This window comes from Palaemon carinicauda, chromosome 27, assembly GCF_036898095.1.
Source record: "Palaemon carinicauda isolate YSFRI2023 chromosome 27, ASM3689809v2, whole genome shotgun sequence".
Classification (NCBI taxonomy): Eukaryota; Metazoa; Arthropoda; class Malacostraca; order Decapoda; family Palaemonidae; genus Palaemon; species Palaemon carinicauda.
Window position 1 is genome coordinate 60,073,671 of NC_090751.1, and position 22,959 is coordinate 60,096,629.

Consider the following 22,959-nt stretch of genomic DNA (forward strand, 5'->3'; position numbering starts at 1 on the left):
AATAGCCTACATGACCCTATTAAAAATGCATGGAATGCATATAACTTGCAACTAAACCAATTCTAATCATATAATTTCTAACTAGCAAAGAACAAAGTCTTGAAAAAAATAATTTTCAACTACATCAGAATCTTCCTTTTAAAATTATCAATCACTAATTCTAATGTGAAACCGTGCTAGGCAGTATAACCGTACTAGGCGGTATGACCATGCTAGGTGGTATGACCGTGCTAAGCGGTATCTTAGCCATCCATGTTTGCCAACGGTTATACTCATATAAGCGGATGAGCAACTTGGAGGAGTAATAAGAGCTTTGGGTGTGGAGGAAATGGCCCCCTAAATCTTGAAGAAGTCACTAGCCGCATGGCGACGGATGGAGTTTAAGGGGATGGACAAACTATCTCTTTGGCTTTTACTCCTGATGCCTAGCAGTTCATCTTACTAGAATTAGTATGGACTGGCAGGGGTCACTGGCTGAAGTTAGATAGGCACTGTGCATCACAAAGAACTGGCAATCCTTTGATGTATATAGCGAATGAATAGTCTATGGATTTAGTTAGTCATGGATAAGAAGGTGGAAAAATGGCCCAGAGTCCCGGGCGTATGGGGTGCTAAGAAACTACCGGTTTATAAATACTAGAGAAAAATTGGAAATAGGTAATTGGAATGTTAGACCCATGAATCAGATTGGGAAGTTACAGCAAGTGAAGAGTGAATTTATGAAATATAGTTTTGATATCTTGGCCCTAAGTGAAACACATTGTAAGGGGATTGGTAAGGAAACTTTAGACCAAGGCAATGTATATATCTACTCAGGAAGATCAGATGGAGTTGGAAGAGGAGTAGGAATGATGATAACACCAAGAGCAGAAAAGGCATTAACTGAGTGGAGAGCTCTAAACTGTAACTAGCAAAGTTCAAATCAAAGCAATGCAACATCAGTATTATACTGTAGTTTGCTATCCCCCAACAAATAATTCCCCTGAAGAAAGGAAAGATGAATACTATGAAGAACTGCAGTGTAATAGATGAGATCCCAGCGAGATATGAAAATTGTGATCGGCGACTTCAATGCTAAAGTTGGAAGGAATAATCAATGGATAGACAATGTGATGGGTGTCAAGGGTCTTGGCGAAGTTGTAAATGAAAATGGAGCGTATTTATAAGTTTCTGTTCTTTTTCAACAGAAGAACATCCACAAGTATACATGGACTTCACCGTGTGACAATTACAAAACTCAAATGGATCACATAGCCATTAATTAAGAGAGGAGGAGGACTAATGTAAGAAGCTAGTGAGGTGCAGACATTGGTAGTGATCACCAGTTCCTCATTGCCACACTGAAATTAAAACTGAAAGCACCCGACAGAAAAGTAGATAGAATATATAGGTTTGATACAACTAAATTTCTAGAAGAACACCACAAAGAAACATTTTCAATTGAATGTAGGAATCGATTTGCAGTCTTAGAGACTTTTAAGAGACGAAGAGTAGACAATTAATGAAGAATGGTGTGATATTAAGAACATTTATCATTCATTTAGTAGTGAAGTCTTGGGACACGCAGTTACAAGGAGAAAGCCATGGATATCAAATGATACTTGGGATACTATTTTTGAAGAAATAATGAAAATTACAAGGTAGAGCAAGCTAAGTATTCCAGTATTGATAGTGAGGTGAAAAGAAAAGCTAGGAAAGACTGGAGAGAATATTTACAGTAAAGCAGATGAGGCTGACAAAGCTATGAATTCAGGAAGTGGCTATGGTATAAGAATTTCTCAGAGAATTAAAAACGAAATCTCTACTGGGGCAAACAAGAAGCAGCATATACCCCTCAAAAAGAGAGAATGAATGAATGAATGATTTGATGTTCTCTGGCATCCTGACATCCCAAAAAGAGAGGTGTCTGTTATAACAATATAAGATGAAGAAAGGCAATGTTGGATGGAACACTTTTGAGGTAATGAATAGGAGATATGAAGGGAATGATTTGTTTGATATACCTGAAACTGAGGAAGGCCTTGTACTGCCCATGAATGAATTCACTGTGTTTGAAGTTGAAGCTATCCTCAAAACACTAAAGAGATGGAAAGCCCCTGGATAGGATGGAATAACTGCCAAGATGATACTGGCCGAAAATAAAGCGACTCCCACACTACTTACAAGATCATTTTGTACAATGTGGCATGAAGAGGAAAAACCTGATACAGTAAATGGGAATTAGGAGTATTGGTGAAAATGGCAAAAAAAAAGGAGACCTGACTGACTGCAATAATTACAGAGGCATAACACTTACGTAAGTTGTTATGGAAACATATAGATTGCTTATTCTAAAGAGACTGGAGAGAAAGATTGATGAAAAGCTGAGAGATGAGCAAACAGGATTTAGGAAAGGTAAAGTTGCACTGACCAAATTTTCATTTTAAGACATGCTGTACAGCAATGCATAGAATATAGAAATCTACTTTTAATAGCATTTGCGGACTACGAAAAAGCCTTTGATAGTGTGCACTGGCCAATTTTATGGAGTCCTGCATTATTATGGAATTCCTCTTAAACATGTAAATTTGATTAAGTCTGTTCATGAGCATAGCAAGTGCAAAGTTAATGTTAATGGAGTCTTATCAAATGAATTTCCAGTGAACAGCAGAGTATTCCAAGAAAATGTGTTGTCACCTATATTGTTTATCCTCCTCATGGATTTTGTAATGAGTAGAACAGATGGAGATAGTGGAGAAAGATTGGACTGGATTGGTGATAGGAATTTAGCAGACCTAGAGTATGCTGATGATGCTGTCCTTGTTAGCAAAACACCACAGGATTTGCAATGCTTGCTTACCAGAATGCATAAAATATCACACGAGGTTGAGCTCAAGATAAATAGAGGAAAGACAGAGATGATGAGAACGGAGTATGCAATGGAAGATGAAATATCATTAGAAGCAGACAGGATTAATGAGGTAGAATCATTTAAGTATTTAGGAACTATGATCTTCAATACAGGGTCTTTAGAAATGACAAATTTGAAGATAATTTGTATTTTTCCTAACGATACAAACCTTAGCTATTTAATAGGGATATTACTTTCGGTGTAGCTGAAATGACGAGCCATTAATTCTTAACGAGGGTTTACTACCCACACCGCTTGTTAGTGGGGTAGGGGAGGGTAGCTTGCTACCCCGCCCACTCACACACACACACCTGTGCTTCAGCTCACTTTGCTTGGAGGTAGGATTTCAAGGGGGATAGGGCTGGCAGGCAAGTTTGGTTAAATAGCCAAGGTTTGTATAGTTAGGAAAAATCACAAATTTTCAAGCAATTTGTATTTTTCCTAACAGTACTTACCTCGAACTACTTTCTTAGGAATATCTGGGATCTCCTCCCAACCGACCAGAGTTTTGTGTAGTCTACCCTATACCCCTTTTCTATGAGGGGTAACCTCAGACGGAGTGATACGCGCCCTGAGGCTAACCCTGGGTCAGAGAGCATGCTTGCTAAGGTCTCGACCTCCAGTAAGTTCTTGGTAGTTTTAGGTCTCTAAGAATTCCATAAGGCACTCGGGGAAGGAAGGGCGGGCCATTACCCGAAAGTAGTTCGAGGTAAGTACTGCTAGGAAAAATACAAATTACTTAAAAATTTGTGATTTGTTCCAACACGGAGTACTTACCTCGAACTACTTTCTTAGGAGACTTATACTTTAGGAGGTGGGAGTGGCCTTAACGCTCCGAGACCGTGCTGAGATATATCCAAAGACCTAAATAGGAGGCTAGGTCTTGATGACCTCAAGGAAAAACGAGAATAGGGGAAACTACACAAAAAAACTCATCTTAGTGTCTAAGTAACTCACCTCTGCAAGAAATCCTAGGAGCCATGTCCTTCCAAAGTAGGGGTCCTTGTATCCCGGCTCAGAGTCCTATCTGAGACTATTTTAGGCGGAAAAAGGGGGGGAAGAACAAGGGGGGTAAGGAACGAATCTGTGTCTCTTGTACTTTCTACCCGTGGTTGTCACTGGGGCCAGACCTTTAAACCGTTTGGAGCGCAGACACGATGGTACCTATCGAGAAACCGTCCTGGGATTTTCTTGAATAGTCCTTCAAGTAATGAGCAGTGAAGATACACTGGTTAGCCCAGGTGCCCGCTCTCATGATTTGGCCCACTGCCATATTCTTCTCGAACACTAACGTGGTGCTCAGACCCCTAATGTCGTGGGGTCTGGGCTTCCCTGACAGGGGGATACCTGCCTTACTGTAGGCCCTGATGATCACCTGCCTCAACCAGAAGGAGATAGTGTTCTTCGAGACTGGCTTCTTCACCAGGCCCGTGGACACAAACAGACTTTTGATCTCGGGCCGAAGTCTGGCTGTCCTCTCTAAGTATTAACTTACGGCCCTGACAGGGCACAGACGCAAGTCCTTCGAGTTGTCCGAGCGAGGAATTGCTGGTATTGAGAGCCCCTCAAACCTGGGATCCCACACGGCAGGATTCTGGGTCTTCGCAACAAAGGAGGGAACGAACCTTAAGGTGAGCTCCCGCCAGCCCTTCGAGTGAGAGACCTCGTAGGACAGTCCATGTATCTCCCCTACTCGTTTCGCCGAAGCTAATGCCAATAGGAAAACCGTCTTGAGGGTGAGATCCTTATCCACGATGTCCTTTAGGGGTTCGAAGGGAGGCTCTGACAACATCTTCAGGACACTGCCCACGTCCCACTGTGGCACCCGAACGGCTTGCGGGGGACACGATTGTTCGAAACTCTTAATGAGCATCGATAGATGTCTGGAGGATCCTAGGTCGATACCCTTCAGGAGGAAGACTTGACACAGAGCAGCCCGTACTCCTTTGATGGCCGGGATGGACATGTTTGCCACGTCCCTGAGATAAACCAGGAAGTCCGCTATCTCCGGGATGGAGGCCCTCAGGGGCCTGATGTTCTTAGAGGCGCACCACTTAGTAAAGATGGCCCACTTTGCTTGGTAGACTGCTGCTGAGGATCGTCTCAGGTAGCCTGACATCCTCGCTGCCGTCCCCGACGAATAGCCTTCCTTCCTCAGGAGACGCTCGATAACCTCCACTCATAAAGCCGGAGGGACCGAGGGTTCTCGTGAAGCCTTTGGAAATGTGGTTGCCGAAGAAGGTCTGGCCTGTCTGGAAGAGGCCAAGGTGGAAGACGTGCCAGTTCTTTTAGATCCACGAACCATTCTCTCTCCGGCCACCAGGGCGCTACCAAAGTCATCCACAGGTTGTCCGCCCTTCTTACTCTGTTGAGGACCTGTCTTTGCATCCCGAAGGGGGGAAGGCGTAAACGTCGAGGTTGTCCCAGGGATGTTGGAAGGCGTCCTCAAACGCCGCGCTTGGGTCTGGGACAGGAGAACAAAACACGGGGAGCTGAGCGTTCAACCTCGTTGCGAAGAGATCCATCACCGGCGACCCCCTTTTCAGAATGATGGTTCTGGCTACTTCTGGGTGCAGGGCCATTCGGAACCCACTACTTGTCCCATCCTGCTGAGGCCGTCGGCCAGGACATTCCTTTTCCCCGGAATGAACCTTGCTGAGATCCTGATCTGTTCTACTTCGGCCCATTCCAGCAGTTCCAACGTGAGGACGCACAACTCCTTCGATCTTAGTCCTCCTTGTTTCTTTATATAGTCTACTACCGTGGCGTTGTCGCACATCAACGCCACGGTATTCCCCAGGAGTAGATGGACGAACTCCAGGCACGCCCTCCATACTGCCCTCATCTCTAACACGTTTATGTGCTGGGCTTTCTCCTCGCTCATCCAGGTCCCTCTTGCTGACCTTCCGAGCAGATGTGCACCCCACCCCTCCTTTACCGCGTTCGTGAACAGGAGCATCTCCGGAGGGTCGTCTGCGAAGGGCACTCCCTTGAGGGTGTTCGACCTGCCGCACCACCACTCTAGGACTTCCTTCGTCTCCGGTAGCACCGGGATCACCTTGTGGGGGGAGTCCCTCTGGTTCCAGTTCTCCTTCAGATTCCACTGGACCTCTCTGAGCTTCAGCCTGCCCTGGGGGAACAGTTTCTCTAATGACACAAGGTGTCCTATCAGACTCTGCCAGTCCTTCGCTCTCCTGGGCTGGTCCGACAGGAAGGGGAGGAGGATTTGGTCTAGGTTGTCTAATCTCTCCGCGGAGGGGAAGGCTCTCGCCAACCGGGAGTCCAGAACCATTCCGAGGTAGGTCATCCTGGTGGAGGGTATTAACTGGGACTTCTTCAGGTTGATGATGATACCCAGGACGTTGCAGAAGCTTTGCGCATTGTTCCCTCAGTACTTCCTCTGAGGCTGAAAGTAACAGCCAGTCGTCTAGGTACCGAATCAGGCGAATGCCCTGTTCGTGTGCCCAGGCTGAGACCGTTATGAAGACCCTCGTGAAGACCTGAGGGGCTGTGGACAGCCCGAAGCAGAGGGTCCTCAACTGCAACGCCTGGGTGCCCCATTTCACCCGTAGGTACTTCCTGCTGGATGGATGAATTGGAATTTAGAAGTAGGCGTCCTTGAGGTCTACTGACATCATGAAGTCCCCTTCCCTCAAGGACGCTAAGACCGACTTCGGAGTGTCCATCTCGAAGTCGGTCTTGCACACGAATTTGTTGAGGGCTGAGAGGTCTATGACTGGTCTCCAGCCCCCTGTCGCCTTCTCCACCAGGAACAGCCTGCTGTAGAACCCCGGACCAGGGTCCTTGACTGGTTCCATCGATCCTTTTGCCAACATCGCTGAGACTTCTTCCTGTAGGGCTGTCTTTTTCAAGGGGTCCTTGGGGGCTAGCCACCCTGCCTGCTGATCTGGTATCAGAGGTGGGGGTTCCGCTAGGAGGGGTAACCTGTACCCTTCCTTCAGGACTGCCACTGTCCACGGGTCTGCTCCGTGGACTTTCCATGCTTGTCAAGAGTGTTTGAGGCATCCCCCCATCTAGAGGCGCGGCCTGAACGCCCTCTTCTGGACATTGCGTATGCAGGCCTATAGGAGGATTGAGTTGAGGCTGCTCCCCTACGGGAGGGGTGAGAGGACTGTGACCAGGCCGTAGTAGGGGTGTTTCTCGTGGTCTGGCTAGGAGTAGGCCGAGATGACGGAGGAACATCGGAGGACGTCCTTCTGTGCGTGGGCCTCCTCACTGGGGGAGGTCTGGGCTCACCCTGGTCCTAGAGTTTTCTGACCCTTTTAATCGACTCTTCAGCTGCCTTCAGGGGGGAAAATCGAGTCATCCCACAGGGTTAGGCTTCTCAGGGACCTTGCCTCTATGTCGGGGAGCCCTTGTTAAGGACCGTGTCCCTCCTCCGTAGGACCCAGTTGGCGGCCTGTGCTAGTGACTGATATGAGAGAAACTTCAGGGCCTTAACCCCCGAACTAATCAGCTCCCTGAGCAAGGCCTGATTTTCAGGGACCGTGAGGTCGTACGATGCCTGGACGCCCACCAGGGTAGAAGCCCACCAATCCAGCCAGGAGGAGACGTTCACCAGGTCCTCCGCAATATCCTCCATCATGGTAGCTTCCGCATGGGAGAAAGAGATTGGTGCTGACGAGGCTCTCTCTTCTGCAGCTCCTTGTCCCAAAACGGCAAGTGCAGGCTCCAGGGTACATGCGCCTGCACGGTGGCCCTCCGGAAGGTAGAACTTGCTCTGGGACTTCAGGCCCTGTAGTAGTTTGGGGGAACTCTGGTTCTTGGGAGCCTTGGCGTGGTTGGCCACAATTTTGTCCACGTGGGCTCTACCTAGTTTCACATCCCTGGCTAGTGGCAGGGCCAGGGAGGGTCTCTGCTGGACGGGGGCATCCACCAGCCTCTTGAGACTGGACCGCCAGAACTCTTCGGAGGAGGGCTCGGGCTCGTCTAGCCTGTGGTGTCTCCGGATGAGGCCTATCACTCTGCGATAGGCTGATACTTCCGCTGCAGAGCCCTCCCCCTGGTCGTCCTATCCCTCCGCAGGATGAACTGCTGCATGCGACGGGGCATCTCCGTCGGAGGCTTCCGTACGGGGAGAAGCCAACGCCTTGGTCCTCTCCATCTCCTGGGGTTCTGGTTGAAGGACGGGCATAACCGTCGAGACGGAGGCCTCCGTCCTCGGTCTATCCTTCCTCATGGAGGACCACGTGTCTGTGGGTCTACTCGATGAGGGGAGCCAACCTTCACTATCCTGGCGGCTCAGGGATGTCCTGGAGGTTTGGACGCGGCTGCCAGACCAAAGGGGCGACTCTCCGCTGGGTGGATGGAGCAGGAACCTTCGCGGACTTAGCCTGTCTGCTGGGACCTGGAACGACGACTCCCTCCGTCGGTCGAATCTGCTGCTGAAGGAGTACCTCTCCGGCGAACGGCCTCTAGGGCGCCAACCTGAAGAGCCTGGGACCGCTGCTAACTCCAACAGTCTGCCGCGAGGTATAACCACCCATTCCTCGTCTGGGGAGCCACTTCTCCTCCATTTCCTCCTGGGGGATCCGGAACGTCTTCTACCGTGGCGAGACCGAGGGCGGGAGCGCGAGCGGGAATGCCTCCTGCGGGACTTCTCTCGATGCCTTCTGTGTTTCCTACGGGCTTCGTCCTCCGAGGAGCAGGAAAAAGCCTCGACTGACGAACCCGACGATTTGTAGGCCCGTTTAGGAGGGGCCGATTCACGCGAAGACGTAGGAGGGATCCCGCGACGCTCGACCGTCGGCGGAACCTATAGAAAGACGTCCGGAAACGTAGCGGATGGCGCTGAAGGGGAGCGCGGACGCTCTTCAGTGGGGGACCAGGAACTGAAGCCCTCTTCCATCCTCAGAGGGGCCCTGAAGGGTGTCTTCGGGGCCACCCATGCGAGGGGGTCCTCTGTCGGCAAGTGTTCCTTCTCCGCGGTACCTTCGGCTGTAGAAGTTCCTGAAAAACAAGACCAGGAGGCTGGAGAAGAATTAGGGACATTTTTCCCCCCCATAGGGTCATCAGAGGAGACGGGCCCTGCTTGCACCAGGACTCCGTCCCCAACACACACTCCCGACCCTCCCTCAGGCCCCACACTTGCCTGTTAAGATGCCACCACCCCACTATCTTGCAGCTTAGACTCTTGGGGAAGGGCCACAGGCCTCTTCCCCGCAACGAACTTACCTCATCCCCTACTCTGGGTAGGGGAGGGTGGCAGGGAAGCTCGGCCCGACGACACGCCCGGCAAAGGAAGGGGAGAAGCGACGTTCGACTTCCTAGGCGACTTCTTCGTCGCCTTCTTCTCTTTGATGCCATAACGCACCCATTGCACCTCGTTCCAGGACACGCACTCGGGACACGTGGCGGTAGGGGAACACACACTGCCCCTACACGACGAACACAAGGAGTGCGGGTCTACTTCCGGTTTCGATAGAAACGCTCCACACGATTTACCGGCCATAGGCCCAGGACAACGGCGGGGGTGCTCCATAACGCAGTAGGAAGCACTACGAGACACAAGAACGCACAGGGAAAGCAAAGGGAAAAGCACAAAGGGGTCGGGGACACAAAGAGTCAGACTCGGATTAAGGAGAGCGGCGAGATGATATCGCGACGCGACCAGAGAATTTACTGGAGGTCGAGACCTGAGCAAGCATGCTCTCTGACCCAGGGTTAGCCTCAGGGTGCGTATCACTCCACCTGAGATTACCCCTCATAGAAAATGGGTATAGGGTAAACTACACAAAACTCTGGTCGGTTGGGAGGAGATCCCAGATACTCCTAAGAAAGTAGTTCGAGGTAAGTACTTTGTGTTGGAACAAATACAAATTATCTACAAATTTTTCATTTGTTACGTAACTGGAATACAAACCACGCTATTTAATTGGGGTGACTCACCCATTAGGAAGGGTGGACGTCCCAGCCATACTGGCTATTTGGCTTTCCCGGGGGCTCCTTATCTGAGTGTGTTAGCACTCAAGAAATACGGAGTCCCTGCACCTCGCTAAAACCTTGCTACGCAAGGTCTGCAGCCTACGCAAGCTGTGTGTGAAGGTATGAAGAAGTGTGACTCGTCCTAGAAAGTTGTTCTGAAGTTCTTTGGATCGAAACTTGTAGACTAGGACTTTCCCAATACAGTACCACCTCGTCAGGGTATGGGGAGGTAACAGTATTGATATTATTACTAGGAACACAAGGAAGCATGGTTTACCTGCAGTGGTTTGAGGTCAGCTATGCAGAGAACCCAGGATGCTGCTTTCCCCAAGAGAGGAGATGATGAAGAAAAGAATAAGGGCCAGTCAAACCTTTTCATTCATGCAGACTACAGGTAACAATGCCCTCAACCTTCTGCTACTTGTCCAATAAGGAGCTTGAGGTTTCAAACTAGTTGTTGTGCAGCCACCACAGGACTGATAGAGAAAATATCGAGTCTCCTGTGGGTCACATCTTGCAGGTAGTGGGATGTGAACATTGTCTGCCGTTTCCACACCCCAGCTTGAAGAACCTGCGTCACTGAAAAATTTCTTTTCAAGGCCAGGGATGTAGCTATGCCCCTGACATCATGTGCTCTGGGGCGACGTGACGGGAGAGGGTCTGGATTCAGTGCCACGTCAATGACCCTGCGAATCCATGCAGAGATGGTGTTCTTGGTGAACTTCCTCTTATTCCTTCCTGTGCTGACAAATAGAGCTGGCAAACGAGGACGGGCTGCAGCCTTTCTCTTGAGGTACAACCTCAAGCTCCTTACTGGGCATAGTGAGATGGTCTGGTTCATCTGTTACAGTACGGAGACTAGAAATCCGGAAGGAGTCGAATCGAGGATCCGCTACTCCCGGGTTCTGAGTCTTGGCAATGAACTCAGGGACGAAGCTGAATATTACCTCCCCCTTTCCCCTTGAATGGGCGATGTCATACGAGAGACCATGAAGTTCACTGACTCGCTTGGCCGAGGCCAAAGCTAGCAGGAACACCGTCTTCCAAGTTAGGTGGGGATCTGATGCCTGGCGTAATGGTTCATAGGGAGGTCTCTTAAGAGACCTGAGAACTCGAACCACGTTCCATTGGGAAGGTCTCACTTCCGACTGAGGGCATGTAAGTTCATAACTAAGTATGAGCAGAGAAAGTTCTAGCGATGAAGAAATGTCCATTCCTTTCAGCCTGAAGGCAAGGCTTAAGGCTGAGCGATAGCCTTTCACTGCCGAGACTGATAGGCGCATTTCTTCACCCAAATACACGAGGAACACCGCTATTGCTGGAATAGTGGCATCGAGTGGAGAGATACCCCTTCCACGACACCAACCACAGAAGACCTTCCAGTTTGCCTGGTAGACTGCTGCTGATGACTTCTGCAGGTGTCTAGACATCCTGATCGCAACTTGTTGCGAAAATCCTCCCTCAGAGAGGAGATGCTGGATAGTCTCTAGGCGTGAAGTCGTAGTGAAGCTACGGCTTTGTGGAAGATGTTGGCGTGTGGCTGTTTGAGTAGATTGTGTCGTGGAGGGAGTTCTCTTGGCGGCTCCGTTAGGAGTTGTAGAAGGTCCGGGAACCACTCTGCGTGATGTCATAGCGGAGCTATGAGGGTCATTGAAAGATTGACCGATGTTCTGGTCTTGTTGAGTACCATCCTCATCAGACAGAACGGGGGAAAGGCGTAAACGTCGATGTTGTCCCACCGTTGTTGGAAAGCATCTTGCCAGAGAGCCTTGGGGTCTGGGACTGGGGAACAGTACAGCGGGAGCCTGAAATTCAGGGCCGTTGCGAAGAGGTCCACAGTCGGAGAACCCCACAAAGTCAGGACTTTGTTGGCTACTAGATGATCCAAAGACCACTTGGTACTCACTATCTGAGATGCTCTGCTCAGGTTGTCGGCGAGCACATTCATTCTGCCCGGAATGAAGCGTGCCGATAGTGGTATCGAGTGGATTTCGGCCCATCTCAGTATCTCCACTGCTAGATGGGATAGTTGCTGCAAAAAAGTACCTCCTTGCTTGTGGTGGTGGTGTCGCTCATCACCACCACAGTGACACTTGTCAGGTACTGTTGGAACTGTTGAAGGGGTAAAAAGACAGCCTTCATCTCTAAGAGATTTATGTGGAGGTACTTTTCTGACTCTAACCAGAGGCCTGAAGTCGTGTGGTGCAGCACGTGGGGACCCCACCCTTTTTTTGAAGCGCCTGAAAACAGGATCTAATCCGAGGGGAAGACGAGAAGATCCACTCCTTTTCGTATGTTCTCGTCTGCCACCCACCACTGGGGGTCCGCTAGTTCCGCAGGTCCCATGGGGATCTGGATGTCCAGGAAGTCGTAAGCTTGATTCCACCAGGACTTGAGTCGCCACTGGAGGGATCTCATCCTGAGGCGACCATTGGGAACTAGAGGGGCCAGCAATGAAAGGTGACCAAGGAGACTTAACCACGATTGGGCTGGAAGTTCTTCTCGTCTGAGAAAAGGTCTTGCGACCTTCCTCAGCCTTGCTATCCAGTCATCTGATGGGAAGGCTTTGTGGAGAGTGGTGTCTATAATCATGCCTAAGTATACCAGTCTTTGAGTGGGAAGCAGGGAAAACTTCTCGAGATTTACCATGATCCCCAGACCTTGGCAAAGTCTCAGAAGTTTGTCTTGGTGTTGAAGACGGGTTGACACTGAGTCTGCTAGGATTAACAAGTCGTCCACATAACGGAGGAGACGGATGCCAATCCTGTGTGCCCAAGATGATACTAGGGTGAACACTCTGGTGAAGACTTGTGGTGCTGTGGAAAGACCGAAGCACAGCACCTTGAACTGGTATTTTCTGTTGTCCAGGCTGAATCTTTAGTACTTCCTTGAAGACGGATGGACTAGGATCTGGAAGTACGCGTCCTTTAGGTCTAGTGTGCACATGAAGTCTTGCGGTCTTAATGCTAGTCTGACCGTGTCTGCCGTCTCCATGCTGAACAGTTTGTTTGACAAACTTGTTCAGAGCTGAGAGGTCGATGACTGGTCTCTAGACGCCTTCTTTACAATAAAGAGTCGACTGAAGAAGCCTGTGGATCCGTCAAGGACCTCTTGGAGAGCGCCCTTCTTCAACAGGGTCTGGACTTCTGCCCGAAGGGCTTGCACCCTTTCCGATCCCATGGCAAGGGAGTTCAATGCCACTGGATTCGTCATCAGGAATCGGCCCCGAGTTGCTTCCACCTATTTGAGCAACTTTTTAGGCATCCCCCCACTGGTGGAAATGCAGGGGGACTGCCTATCCTAGCGTTTGCGGCCTCGAATGCTCCCTTCCCTGGGCGACTTTTTGCCTTTCTTTCTTTGACAGGAAAGGGCTTAGACACCATCGTCTTCGCTCCTGTTGTCGTCGTCGAGGTCTTGGCTGTGGTGCTGGAGGCTTATAGGGCTTGGATGTTAAAGCCCTATGAAGGAGGGAGTCTTGATGAGACTTCCTCCACCTCTCAGTGGCAAGTTCCACATCCTGAGGCTCGAAAAGAACAGACCCTCCATGGAGGAATGTCTGAGCCTATTGATCTCGGCGCTAGGGACCTTCTGATGAAATCTCTCAGCTACTGCATCCCGACGTTTCAGGATGTTATTTGCCTACAAATTCGAGACTTGGTGGGCCAGAAACTCGATCGTGCGAGTACCTGAGAGAAGGAAGGTCTCCATAGCTTTCCTGGTACGTTCCTTAGAGAAATCCTCAGAGCGTATCAGGATACCTAAGGTTCCCAACCAGATATCGAGCCACAAGGTAGCTTGCAGAGTACAGCGCAGGTGGGTGCTGGCGCATAGGAGATCGTTGGCGCATGTGTGCATGAGGGCGCGCATGGTGCTTGGTGGAGCTATGCTCTTGTTGGAGCGTATGCGCGTGTTAACGCGTACACTCTTGATGCCCTGTATTAGAGTAAGAAGGAAGATCAGCTCGTAGTGATGGGGCCTGACGAGCTACTAATGAGCGCTTGTCAGGTTTCGTGGGCGCGTAGCGCGTGGTTGTTGGCGCGCAATAGTACATTCAGTTGGAGCCTTGTTAGGCCCATTCAGGAATGGCAACGGCAAGTCGGCAGGCCTGTCGGGTGGAAGGTCAACGTATCCTTTAAAAGGACGACCTTCCACCGAAGGAGATCGCAAACGATCTGCAGAGAGGTCCAAGACCAATGCAAGTGCAGTGAAGGTTGATCGGTCTAAAGGCTCCTCTGCTAGGGACTGCATGGAAGACGTTGAACCAAAGAGGCGCCTCCTCACCACAGGTGATGGAAGGCCTCCATGACGAAGAGGAAGGCGAGCCTTCCAACGGATGTGCCTTCTGGGGGCCGTTGGATCAGCAAGCTGACCTTCAGCAGTCCTCCGAAGAGGAGTCTCTGTAAGTGAACTCCCCCGGGGGGAAGAAACACTAGCAGGAGAGACTGACGATGGACTTAGTTTCCCCACACGTAGGTTGATCAGGAACGGGAGAAACTAAGCCGTCAGCTACCGTAGAGTCTGGAGTGGAAGAGGAGATGGGTGAAACCGCATTGGATACCTCTGACACCACAGCGTCTGATAGTGACGACGATTGCTTGACAGCAGCACCTAATCAGATGTAGTTAAGCAAAACCTCCTTGGAGGGCGAACCCGTAAGCCCCAAGGAGGACCAAAGCTGAAACAAAGAGGTTAGTGGCATGTCCTCCCCTGGGGGGGGAAAGATGGAGCTGCTTCCCTAGGGGAAGCAACGTCATCTCTCGAGACCCGAGGTTGGTTAACAATAAATCGGTCTACGCTAACACTCGACGGTCTCTCGAAAGAGACTGACCGAGTGGGAGCTTCGGAGGAGGTTTGGGCAACAGAAGAAGGGGCTTTGGGTTTTTCTCCCTTCGAAGCAACCTTCGAAGGAGAAATATCCCGTTTGGACTTCTTCCGTCTTCGCGAAAACCTCTCCCACTGGGAGGCAGACCACTCCCTACACTCACTACACTTGTTGACCACTACAAGAAGGACAAAGGGCGTGAGGATCAGTCTCAACTGCCGACATGAACGTTCCACAGGGGGGTGTCGGGAAAACCAGGCCAGAGGCGTATGATCGCAGAGGCCAGCTTCACATACACAGAAACTAGAAAAAGAAAGAACAAAAGCAATTAAATGGCTGCCAATATGACGGCGAGGATGAGAGTGGACACGTTCGCCCACCATCCGAGCCGAGGTGTGCGAGAGGGGGGGTAGCAAGCTACCCTCCCTACACCCCCTAACTAGCAGTGCGGGTAGTAAACCCTCATAAAAAAAATTAATGGCTCGTCATTTAAAGCTACGCTGAAAGTAATACCCCTACTAAATAGCGTGGTTTGTATTCCAGTTACGGAACAAATTGAAATTACTGTACAGTAATTAAATCAAATTTGAATAAAAAATTGACAAGAGATATTAAAAACATAAACCTGTAAAAGGCAAAATACAATGTAATATTCTAACCTGTACAATTGGAGAAGATAACAAAGCATCTGCTAAGTGGGGTGAGGGTGGAACAGTCACCAAATGAGAGCCAGAACCTTCACGCCCATTTATAGTGCTAACCATTGCTTCTAGTAATGGTTGGTTGCAGTCCTGAAATTATTTAAACAAGATAAATGGGATGTTAATAGATGCAGAGTTTTCAACATATTTTACAGAGCTGCAATTTGAATATTCCCACATAAATATCTAAACATATCTGCATAAAAAACTCACCGTTTCACCAAAATTCACGATATCAATATTAACTTTCTCTTTTTTCAGACGTTTTGCTACCTTGACAATATCTTTCTCCTCAGCTTCTACTGGGCTTCCAACAAATGCTACAATACGCATCTTGTGATTCTTACTCTGCCGATGCTTCAGCGCTAGCTGTAATGAAAAACCAAATTTTATCTTTACCAGTACATACTGTCAGATATTGTATAAATGAAAAACTTACAATCTACCATGATCTTAGTTACGGAAATTTATTTCCCAACTAAGTTCCAAATTTAAAAAGCACATTGCTTGACAATAAACCACCAGTCTCACAATTTCACTTCATGGTATCTATTTGCTTGATCTGCCATAAGACAATTACAGACCTGTAATATGAAGCTGAAAAATAATGATACTGAGCAGTAATATGAAACAAATCATGAATCGTTTTACAAAGATATGTATACAGTGTACCCTCACTTAAGTTACAATACTTACATGAGCTATACGAATTCCTGTTAAAAGATTGATAGTACCGTTGGGCATCACTTTGTGAAGTGACGTTAATATCTTTCCTACATCAGTTGTTAAGGTTGCAAGGACCTCCGTACTGTAAAAGAAAAAAAAAAATTAAATGAATGAAATTCCTCAAGCTTATAGCACAGCAACAGCATAACCTTCACTACCTCAGAAAATAACACAGTACTTCATTAGACTTTTTTACTCCTAACAATTATTTTCTTCAAAGCAAGTTCTAGAGTTTCAAGTTAATTTTTAAATACTGTATCTTAGGACTAATCACATGCTTTTGCCACCAAAAAGATTGAAAAAATTCAAATATTGTACATGGTAGTAAATTCTCCTACCTAAAAAAAAAAATATTCACATAAAAATGACAAATTCGTAGATAATTTGTATTTTTCCTAACTATACAAACCTTAGCTATTTAAAGTGGGTAATTACTTTCGGCGTAGCTGAAAGGACGAGCCATTAAAATTCAACGAGGGTTTACTACCCCACCGCTAGTTAGCGGGGGGTAGGGAGGGTAGTTAGCTACCCTCCCCCCTCACACACCTGTGTTGTAAGCTCACATTGCTTAGAGGTAAGACTTCATGGGGGACAGGGCTGGCGGGCAAGTTTGATTAAATAGCTAAGGTTTGTATAGTTGGGAAAAATACAAATTATCTACGAATTTGTCATTTGTTCCGTAACTGGAATACAAACCACGCTATCTAAAGTGGGTGACTTAACCCTTAGGAAGGGTGGAATAAGTCCCAGCCATACTGGCTTTTGGCTTTGCCCGGGGACTCATTATCTGAGTGTGTCAGCACTCTACAATAAAGAGTCCCTGCACCTCGCTCACACCTTGCTATGCAAGGGCTGCGGCCTACGTAAGCTGTGTGTGAAGGAAAAAAGTGTGACTCGTCCTAGGAAGTTGACCTGAAGTTCTTTAGATGGAAACTTTAGGCTAGGACTCTCCCAATACCACCTCGTCAGGGTATGGGGACGCAACAGTATTACCTTAATACTAGGAACACAAGGGAACATGGTTTACCTGCAGTGGTTTGAGGTCAGCTGTGCAGAGAACCCAGGATGCTGCTTTCCCCAAGAGAGGGGAGGATGAAGAAAAGAATAAGGGCCAGACATACCTTTTCTTTCATGCAGACTAAAACCGAGTAACAATGCCCTCAACCCTCTGCTACTTGTCCATTAAGGAGCCTGAGATTTAAACCAGCTGTTGTGCAGCCCCCACAGGGCCGATAGAGAACGTATCGAGCCTCCTGTGGGTCACGTCTTGCAGGTAGTGAACTGTGAAGGTCGTTTGACGCTTTCACACCCCTGCTTGTAGAACCTGCGTCACTGAGAAGTTTTTCTTGAAGGCCAGGGAGATAGCTACTCCCCTGACATCATGACTTCTAGGACGACGCAGGATTCAGGGACAGATGGATTGCCTTTTGAATCCATGCTGAGATGGTGTTCTTGGTAACCCTCCTCTTCGATCTCCCAGTGCTAACAAACAAAGCCCGCACTTGGGGACAAACTGCAGCTGTTCTCTTCAGGTATAGCCTCAGACTCCTTACTGGGCACAGTAGGAGATGGTCTGGGTCATCTGTTACGGAACGAAGACTCAAAATCCAGGAGTCGTCGAAGCGAGGGTCCGGCACTCCCGGATTCTGAGTCTTAGCAATAAACTCAGGGACGAAGCTGAACGTTACTTCCCCCTTTCCCCTTGAATGGGCGATGTCATACGAGAGACCATGAAGTTCGCTAACTCGCTTGGCTGACGCCAAAGCTAGTAGGAACACTGTCTTCCAAGTCAGGTGGCGATCAGAAGCCTGGCGTAATGGTTCGTAGGGAGGTCTCTTAAGAGACCTGAGAACTCGAGCCACATTCCATGGAGGAGGTCTCACTTCTGACTGAGGGCAGGTAAGTTCATAACTAAGTATGAGTAGGGAAAGTTCTAGCGAAGAAGAAATGTCCACTCCTTTGAGCCTGAAGCCTAGACTTAAGGCTGAGCGATAGCCTTTCACTGCCGAGACTGAAAGGCGCATTTCTTCTCGCAAATACACGAAGAACTCCGCTATTGCTGGAATAGTGGCATCGAGTGGAGAGATACCCCTTCCACGACACCAACCACAGAAAACTCTCCACTTTGCCTGGTAGACCCCTGCGGATGACTTTCACAGGTGTCCAGACATCCTTTCCGCAACTTGTTGCGAAAATCCTCTCTCTGCGAGGATATGCTGGATAGTCTCCAGGCATGAAGCCAAAGCGAAGCTATGGCTTTGTGAAAGATGTTGGCGTGTGGTTGTTTGAGTAGCTCGTGTCGCGGAGGGAGTTCTCCGTAAGGAGTTGCAGAAGGTCCGGGAACCATTCGGCGTGATGCCACAGCGGAGCTATGAGAGTCATCGAGAGGTTGACCGATAGTCTAGTCTTGTTGAGTACAGTGAACCCTCGTTTATCGCGGTAGATAGGTTCCAGACACGGCCACGATAGGTGAAAATCCGCGAAGTAGTGACATCATATTTACCTATTTATTTAACATGTATATTCGGACTTTTAAAACCTTCACTTGTACGTAGTACTGTTAACAAACCACCCTTTAATGTACAGAACACTTAATGCATGTACTACAGCACCCTAAACTAAAACAGGCACAAATATTAAAGGCGATTTTATATCATGCGTTTCCTAAACACCTAAAAAGCACGATAAAAAATGGCAACCAATGTTTTGTTTACGTTCATCTCTGATCATAATGAAGAAACAAACTCATTTAGTGTACACATATATGTATAGGTTAGTTTTTGCATCGATTATATTGATTATACAGTATGTTGATATTTTTATTACCAATGTTTTACGTACTTAATTTTTCTTAGGACTTCCAAATGAAATGTTTTTCTTTATGACGCCGCCTGAAACGACGGCGTCATAAAGTACTGTACGCTCAGTAAACAACCACGCTCAGAACAAAGAAGGCATTTAACGCGCATGATGAAAGTGATAAATAATGATATTTAAAGTACAGTAAAAGCATTTACAAAATCAAAAATTTTAAACAATTTTTATTTTTCCTAACATACTCACCGAGAACTACTTTCTATAGGAGAGTCACTTGACCTCTCAATCTCGACCAAGATTTTCCCGCGTTACCCCCCTATCTCGCTCCATATAGTTTCTACCCCCGCCGCCAGGATACGCCCTGAGGGCAGGATTAGGGCAGGTCACTGCCTTCCCGGGTCAGCATCCTCATTAAGTTCGACGTTTAGCTTAACTCGGCAATGGAAGAATGGCACTCGGGGACGGACAGGAGGGCCATTACCCGAAAGTAGTTCTCGGTGAGTATGTTAGGAAAAATAAAAATTGTTTAAAATTTTTGATTTGTTCCGACACAATATACTCAGCGAGAACTACTTTCTATAGGAGACTTACACCTTAGGAGGCGGGAGAGCCATTCTGCCACTTGGTCTGGCACATAGTGCCTGGAGGGCTAAGGAATGCGGGGGTTACAGAGAGCGGATAGAGGGTAACTGCGGAAACCTTACGCTTATTATTTTAAGACTCACCTCTTAACATCTTCTCTACTGAATCTTCTCCTGAAGAAGTAGGGACGAGTCTATTCACCGTTGGGGACGTCTTCTAGCCTGTCGCTACACAGCTTGAAGGGCGGCGATGACTGTCCCAATGGAGAATCCATCCAAAGACTTTCTTGCATAGTCTTTGAGATAGTGGGCAGTGAAGGTCGACTGGTGCGACCAAGTAGGATCTGCCCCACTGCCCTGTTTCTCTCAAAGGCCAAGGAAGTGCTTAGGCCTCTGATGTCATGGGGGCGGGGAGTGCCTGGTACTGCCACCTTGTCCTCATCATAAGTCCTAGTGATGACTTGTCTCAGCCAGAAGGAAATAGTGTTCTTGGAGACTTGCTTCTTATTAACACCTGAGGAGACGAAGAGGTTCTTGGCACCTGGGCGGAGATGAGCCGTCCTTTCCAGGTACTTCCTGAGCGTCCTGACTGGGCATAACTTCAGGTCTTCCGTATTGCCTGTCTTGGGGATGGCCGGAATTGAGAAACCTTCAAACCTCGGGTCCCAGACTGCTGGGTTCTGAGTCTTTGCTACAAAGGAGGGTACGAACTTGAAGGATACCTCCCTCCACCCTTTGGAGTGTGCCACGTCGTAGGACAGACCATGGATCTCACCTACTCTCTTAGCTGAAGCCAAGGCTAGCAAGAAGACTGTCTTGAGGGTGAGGTCTTTGTCCCCGATATCTTTGAGGGGTTCAAAGGAGGACGACACAGCATTTTCAGAACCTTGGCCAGGTCCCATCTGGGCACTCTCCTGGCTTGAGGAGGACAGGACTGCTCGAAACTTCTAATCAGCATCGCTATGTGTCTCGAGGTCCCCAGGTCGATGCCTTTCAGGAGAAAGACTTGGCCTAAGGCTGCTCGTACTCCTTTAATAGCTGGGATTGACATCCCTATTTTATCCCTAAGGTACACGAGAAAGTCAGCTATGTCAGGGACCGAGGCTTTAAGAGGTCTTATGTTTTGCCGCGCACCACTTCGTAAAGGCGGCCCACTTCGCCTGGTAGACCACGGTAGAGGATTTTCTTAGGTATAGGGACATCCTCTTAGCTGTGGAGGAGGAGTACCCCTCCTTCTTCAGGAGCCGCTCGATAGTCTCCAGGCGTGAAGGCGAAGAGAGAGAGGGTTGTCGTGGAACTTGAGGAAGTGAGGCTGACTCAGCAGATCTGGCCTGGGGGGCAGAGGCCAAGGCGGATGGCTTGCCAGGTCTTTTAGATCCGCGAACCACTCTCTCTCCGGCCACCAGGGCGCTACCAAAGTCATCCTTAGGTTTTGGGAGGCTCTTACTCTGTTGAGCACCTGCCTTAACAGCGTGAAGGGGGGAAAGGCATATACGTCCAGGTTGTCTCACTTGTGCTGGAAGGCGTCTTCTAGGGCTGCTCCTTCGTCTGGTACTGGGGAGCAATAGACCGGTAGCTTGGCGTTGAGCTTTGTTGCGAAGAGGTCCATCACCGGGGAGCCCCAGCGTTGAAGGATGAGTCTGGCCACTTCCGGGTGTAGGGACCACTCCGTCCCTACTATCTGACCCATTCTGCTGAGGCCGTCGGCTAGCACGTTTCTTTTCCCGGGGATGAACCTTGCTAGAAGTATCACCTGGTGCTCGTCCGCCCAATGCAGGATGTTTATGGTGAGGTCGCACAGTTCTTTCGACTTCATGCCACCTTGCTTCTTTATGTAGGCTACCACCGTGGCGTTGTCGCACATTAGGGCCACGGTGTTTCCCTTCAACCGACTTGCAAAGTGCAGACATGCCTTCTGTACTGCTTTTAGCTCCAGGACGTTGATGTGGAGATGCCTTTCGGTCTCCGACCAGGTACCGCTTGCTGTTTTCTCCCGCAGGTGGGCTCCCCACCCTAGGCTGGAGGCGTCTGTGAACAGGAGAAACTCGGGGGGACAGGACCCGAGGGGCATCCCCTTGAGGGAGTTCGACTGGCATCGCCACCATTCTAAGGCTGCTCTCGTGTCCGGAAGGACCGGAATCAACGCTTTCTGAGAGCTTGTCTGGGACCATAGGACCTTGAGGTTCCATTGTACGGGTCTGAGCCGTATCTTCCCTTGGGGAACCAGTTTCTCTAATGAGACCAGGTGACCTATCAGCCTCTGCCAGTCTTTCACCCTCCTGGAAAGCTCCGACAGGAACGGCTGAATGATATTGATGAGGTTCTGTATCCTGTCTTCCGAGGGGAAGGACTTCCCCTGCACGGTGTCCAACGTCATACCCAAGTACCCCATTCTGTTGGATGGAGTTAGGTTCGATTTTTCCAGGTTGATAATGATTCCCAGACTCCTGCAGAATTGGAGGAGGTCCTTCCCTTGCTCTTCCAAGAGGGCCTTTGAGCTGGAAAGGAGCAACCAGTCGTCCAGGTATCTGATGAGACGGATACCTCGTTCATGAGCCCATACTGAGACCGTCGCGAAGACCCTCGTGAACACTTGAGGGGCCGTCGACAGGCCGAAGCAGAGGGTCCTGAACTGCAGGATCTGGGAGCCCCATTTTACCCGGAGGAACTTCCGACTCGACGGGTGGACCGGGATCTGGAAGTACGCGTCCTTGAGGTCGATCGTCATCATAAAATCCTTCTCCCTCAAGGACATCAGGACGGATTTTGGGGTGTCCATCTTGAAGTTCGTCTTCTTGACGAACTTGTTGAGGACCGACAGGTCTATCACTGGTCTCCACCCCCCCGTTGCTTTCTCCACCAGGAACAGGCGGCTGTAGAAGCCTGGCCCTGGGAGAAGGACTTCTTCCATGGCTCCCTTCTCTAACATGGAGGAAACTTCTTTTTGCAGGGTGGCCCTTTTCAACGGGTCCCTGGGAGCCAACCATTCTGTCTGGGTGGCTGGAATAAGAGGGGGTGGATCCGCTATGAAGGGGACCCTGTAGCCTTCTTTCAGGAAGGACACCGTCCAAGCATCCGCCCGATGCGTTTTCCATGCTTGCCAATGAGGTCTGAGGCATCCCCCAACCCGAGGCTTGGGCGGGAGTAGGGGGCCTCTCCCTCTACCTTCTCCTAGAGGGGCGGCCTGATCTGCCTCTCTTCGAGGCGGAGTAACCTGACCTGAAGGAGCTGGCAGAAGCTGGAGCTCCCCTGCGGGAGGGCTGAGGGGTTGTTGTCCAGGAGGAGGAGGGGGCGTCCCTCCTCGAAGAGCTGGGGGTGGCCTGAGGAGTCACGGCACTATCCGAGACTGATCTCCTGTAAGGAGGCCTCCTGGAGGATGTTTGTCTGGGGGCGTTGGTCTCTCTCCTCTTGGACACCTTCTCCATTAGCACTTCTAGCTCCTTCAACGGAAACAGCGACTCACCTCCTAGGGGTAGG

At 49.3% G+C, this 22,959-nt stretch overlaps 1 protein-coding gene across 2 annotated transcripts in view; it reads right to left on the reverse strand.

Annotated features, from left to right (window-relative positions):
- Positions 1–22,959, reverse strand: part of LOC137620738 (26S proteasome non-ATPase regulatory subunit 4-like) — a 101,671-nt gene that overhangs the window by 43,426 nt on the left and 35,286 nt on the right. For both annotated transcript variants that reach the window (XM_068351115.1, XM_068351114.1), the window contains exons 3-5: positions 16,055–16,166; positions 15,572–15,727; positions 15,317–15,448 (exon numbers count right to left, since the gene is read on the reverse strand). In XM_068351115.1, coding sequence (XP_068207216.1) covers positions 15,317–15,448; positions 15,572–15,727; positions 16,055–16,166 — 400 coding nt within the window. The remainder of the gene's footprint in view (positions 1–15,316; positions 15,449–15,571; positions 15,728–16,054; positions 16,167–22,959) is intronic.